Genomic DNA, 4,713 nt, shown 5'->3' with positions numbered 1-4,713 from the left:
CTCTGCAGGCGGCACGGCGGAAATATTAGAAATGCGAATGAGATAAAGCCGGGATAGGAAGGGCAGGGCATGGGCACACCAACAGGGGCGAGGTGAGGGGTAGGGGGGGGGGTGCCAACTCTTGCAGCAGTGGTAAGCGCGCCAGTAACCTCTGTTATGTTGTTGTGGAAGGACGAGCGTCTCCTAGCCCTATTGCTGGTCTTTTCTGAAACTCTTCGTTATGGTTGGCCAACTTCTCAAACTGTAGGATTTCCTACTGTTGGTGCCCAGGGGACAGAGCACGCGTCACTCAATTCGTGGCAGTGGCACTTCTTCACTGTTGAGTGTTCAGAGTACGTCACTCAAACTGTTGTAGCACTTCCACGCTGTTGAGTGTTCAGAGTACGTTACTCAAACTGTGGCATGCCGAAGGATGTGCACTTCCCCAGTGTTGTTGAGTGTTCAGAGTACGTTTCTGAATCCGTGGCACTTCCCCACTGTTGAGTATTCAGAGTACGTAACTCAAACTGTAGTACTTCCCCGCTGTTGAAGGCATGCCACAGGATGTGCATACTTGAGTGTTCAGAGTATTTTCAATGACTTCGGCTCAGATCGGTGCCGGAAGTGCGAGCTCGGGGAGCTTCACGGTGCGGGTGGCTGGTGGGGGATGGGACGGATAGTGTCGAGGGCGGGTCGCGGCCGGAGGCGCCCTCTAGCGGCGCGGGGTGGCGCCGGCCGGGCCACCGACCCCCGCTAGTAGTCCGTCTGGCCGCTGCGCGGGGGTGGGCGCCACCGGCGGCGTGTTGTGACGGCGCAGACCACGTGACCGGCTGGCGGCGCGACCCCGCGCCTCAGGGCCGTGCCCTCACACTGAGAAAAATTTTTGGTCCTGAGCACTAAATATTTTGTCCGGAGACCGAAAGTTTGGACGCACTAATGCGTTTTGTCCTGGGCACCAAAGTTTTGCTGCCGAGCTTCAAAATTTTGTTGCCACGCACAATAATTTTAGTGGCCGGAAGTAACTTTTTTGTGCTAGGAACAAAGCAGGACGCATTAAACGACCGTCTAGTGCCCGGCAGGAAAAAAAATTCTCAGTGCACATTGCACCCACTGTAAAAGTTAGTTACTTTTCTTGCCCGAATAGAGCGACCTTCGTCGCTCTGTTAGAGCGATGTTTGCGAAATAACTCATTTTCAGTTTTATTCGTAACCGAAAATGTCGCAAAAATTACTCGAAACGAGCGTAGTTCACTGATATCGCCCCAGGAGTCATGAAATTGGATTCAGAACATCGCTCTCCCAGGAGCGACTTTGCCGGACTTTGCTCTTTCATTGACTTGCAGTGAGTTATTCCAAAAGGTGTGTCCATTACTGTCTCTACAAATAAAAGGTTTCAAGACCTTTAGGAATGTAGCTGCTTTCTCAGTTTTTGCCAGGACTCCTACAGCACGTTGTTGATCCCCCGCCCCTAATCCCGAGACGTGCTTTCAGGTGGGAATGGCACGCCTCGCCCCGAGGGGATGCCGAACGCATTGCTCCCCCTTCCCCTCTCTCCTCGCTCACAACGACACGGAGCAGACAGGTAATTCCCCCGACAAGGCGCCCCCTCCCCTCTCGCGCCTCCGCGCGCGGGGGCCCTTTTCGCATTAAAACGCCACAATATTGCGAGAAGAAGTGCAGTTCGCCAAATCCCCGGCAGGCAGACAGACATTGCAGTGCAGAGTTATTGCCTCCGGAGAGCCTCGAGGAATAGTTGGAGGAGGTGGGGGGGGGAGCTTGAGAGAAACGCCCTTTCCCTTTTCGCACGCTGCAAACATACAGTGAAGTCATCGCCAGTCGGCCATTTACACCCTTCGCCGCTCTAAAGCAACAGCTCTTGTTGATTACTTCTGTATTAATTTATGTAAATAACAGTTAGTTTCAATTGCCGCGACTTTAACTGAAAGTAGCGTCTTCTGTTTGTTCAAGTTTGTGCCCCGTGAAGAAACCCTGGGCCCCTCGCACGTGCACGCATGAGGCTATGGCGTGTCAGTCAAAATCGACTGGTCCATTCGCACTGCCCTCAACTTCCCTCGAATGGCCTCCTCCACACCCAAGTTGAAAGCCCTCTCGAGAACGACTTGGACCAAGTTGGGAGCCGATGCGTATGGGGGGGAGGGGGTGGGGACTGTCCTCTTCCGCTCCCCTCCCCCTCCCACTCCATCACTGCCTCTCTGCGTCTCCGTCCCTCCACACAAAGAGTACCCCGCGTTTACTGGCAGGAAGATGAGAAGGAAGGCCGTCGGGGAACTTGTGTGCAAAGTGAATCAGAGCTCGTTACGCGCCGAGGAGGGGGGGGGGGGGCTACTTACTCCGCTGATTGCTCCCCACGTCTCACCCCCACCAGCGCCCCTCACCCGCAGTGTCCTCGCCGAGGGGCACTGGTGGCGGATAAGGACCGTGGCGAGGACACTCTTCTATGTGTGTACTAAGACGAACACGAAGAAAAAAGTTCCGGCCAGACAACAAAACTGAGTTTGGGTTGTTCTGAAGAAGAACAATTTTTAATAGTACACCTAATCAGTTTCGGTGTTCGACCGAAACCTGTAGACTCTGCAATAGAACCTTTGGTGACCACGCTTGAAAAAGTTTTGATGTACTTTTCTTTCAAATTTGTCCTTACTTTTAGGCGTATACGGCTCGAACTTTCCTCTCCGTGCATCGCTCTTGTTGCAGATGGACGTGCTCGCCCTGCCCGAGCTCGTCCTCGTGGAGGTGCTGCGCCTCCTGGACGCCGCGTCGCTGCTGAACTGCCGCCTGGTGTGCCGCCGCCTCCTCAGCCTGACGCGCGTCCCGCGGGTCTGGAGCCACCGGCGCGTGCAGCTCGAGGATGACGGCCGTGAGAGACGTGGTCGTGGCTGTGTCCCGCTGCACCTGGCGCCCTGTGTGCGGGAGCTGCTTGTCCGGGGTCGCGTGCGGGACGCTCAACTAGTCACGCAGTGCCCGGTGGAGAAGCTCGTCTTGGACAATTTGGACCTGGTGAGCGCGTCTACCCTGCTCCGCAACCAGGTCAGACTGGGCCGCCTCAAGGAGCTGTACTACCGCACCAACGGCCACAGCAAGAAGGACGAAGCAGACTTCGCCGCGCTGCTGGGCACCATTGCGGCCGCCTCCGGGACTCTCAGTTATCTGTGCTTCGAAGCATTCGAAGACGAAGACTATCCTGCCGACGCTGACCGGTCGATGGACGAGCTGAGGAGCGCCTGCAACGTTGTCGTTGCACCATCTTTGGTTGGAATGCGCTATGAAAGTGAAGCTGTAATCGACCCTTTCCTGGAGAAGCTGCTCGCCGCCCACGCCTCTACTCTCAGAGATGTATGGCTTTCGTCGCCTGACATGACGACATGGCAACGCTTCAGCTTTCCGCTCCTAGAGAAACTGACTTGCTGGACCCGGGCCGGGGTGGCCAGCTTGCTGCAGTTTCCGGCGCTCAAGACATTGCGACTCCGCGTGGATGGGCAGGGGCCACTTCAGGAGGTCGTCAATGTGCTGCGCAAAGCTACCTCCATAACGGACTTGACGATATCCTACCAGGAAGAAATCGATGTTGGCGAGGAGTGGCTAAACCTCGTGCAGGTCGTAGCACAGTCGGGCTGGTCCAGTTTGAGCAGACTCACCATTGATCAAAGTCATCATGAAGTCTACGAACTCTTTGAGCGTTGGCGTCAGTGGCGTATGGTAATCCATTCTCACTGGTTCATCAGTCCCCGGCTCTGGGAGCGCGTGGCTGCCGCCCTACCGACCCTGCCTGCTCTCCGGGAGCTGCGCCTCGGCCTGGGTGATACCAAGGAGCAGCACTGGCAGCCTCTGATGGCGGCGATTCGCCCGCACACCACGCCACGCATCGAGCGCCTCCACATTCTCCATCTCTTCAACGAATGCCTGGTCTGCTGGCCCCACCAAGAGAGTGTGAAGGAAATGCTGGTGGCGAATGCTAGTCTGCAGCTCTATATATATGATGATGTGTTTGACAAGGACACTTATTCCAAGAAAAACCCGTGTACTCGTTGTTCTCACAGATTTTGATGCAAGGAGTCACGTTTTTATAAACTCGGACTCCGCTTTAATTAACTGTGCTTGAAGAAGTTTATTTTGATTTGTGAAATAAATACGGAATACAAATTCATCAGCAGTAATTTCTGTTTTAGACTACACCTCCTCCCTGTAGTCAGAAGTTGTAAGGAATGGGAGTAAGTTTCTGAAGCATTTCGCCGTTGTATACGGATTTTATCGTAAATTAACGAACAAACGCCTGTTAAATTTTATACACAAACTATTCGTTATTGCTTAGAAAACAAGTACTTGTTAACTGACGAAAAGTTCGTAATTTTTCCTTGATTCTAAGTTATCCATGTCATTGTGCACCCCTGTAGACAAATTACGAAATCTACTAACAGTGTATTCAGTACATTCTGCGTACATACTGTGAGTGTATCAGAGCAATTACCCCAGTGTTGCGGGTTTGCATACCTGCTTCTTGGCCTGGAGAAGGGCCCATGGCGCCTTGCGGGGGTCTTCCCTCTTCCCTCGGCAGTTCAAGTACATAGATCAGAAATATATTTACCCCAGTAATACGTTGTAATGAAGTAGCCCTGATAAATGCGGTATGCAAACTCAGTTCGAGGCGATTATTGGCCACATTGCATTAAATATGTGAACAAAACTTGGGTGTGCTAGATGTGGGGCGGGGCGCCTC

At 53.5% G+C, this 4,713-nt stretch overlaps 1 protein-coding gene across 1 annotated transcript in view; it reads left to right on the top strand.

Annotated features, from left to right (window-relative positions):
• LOC113205155 (uncharacterized) overlaps positions 1-4,143 on the top strand; it is a 19,549-nt gene extending 15,406 nt beyond the window's left edge. The window contains exon 2 of the mRNA XM_026420662.2: positions 2,694-4,143. Coding sequence (XP_026276447.1) covers positions 2,694-4,043 — 1,350 coding nt within the window. The 3' untranslated portion in view covers positions 4,044-4,143. The remainder of the gene's footprint in view (positions 1-2,693) is intronic.
• Positions 4,144-4,713: the final 570 nt, after the last annotated feature.

Source organism: Frankliniella occidentalis, unplaced genomic scaffold (genome assembly GCF_000697945.3).
Source record: "Frankliniella occidentalis isolate FOCC.00 unplaced genomic scaffold, Focc_3.1 Scaffold50, whole genome shotgun sequence".
NCBI classification, from domain to species: domain Eukaryota; kingdom Metazoa; phylum Arthropoda; class Insecta; order Thysanoptera; family Thripidae; genus Frankliniella; species Frankliniella occidentalis.
The sequence above is the reverse complement of the archived record's forward strand: the minus strand, read 5'-3'. Positions and strand labels throughout refer to the sequence as shown.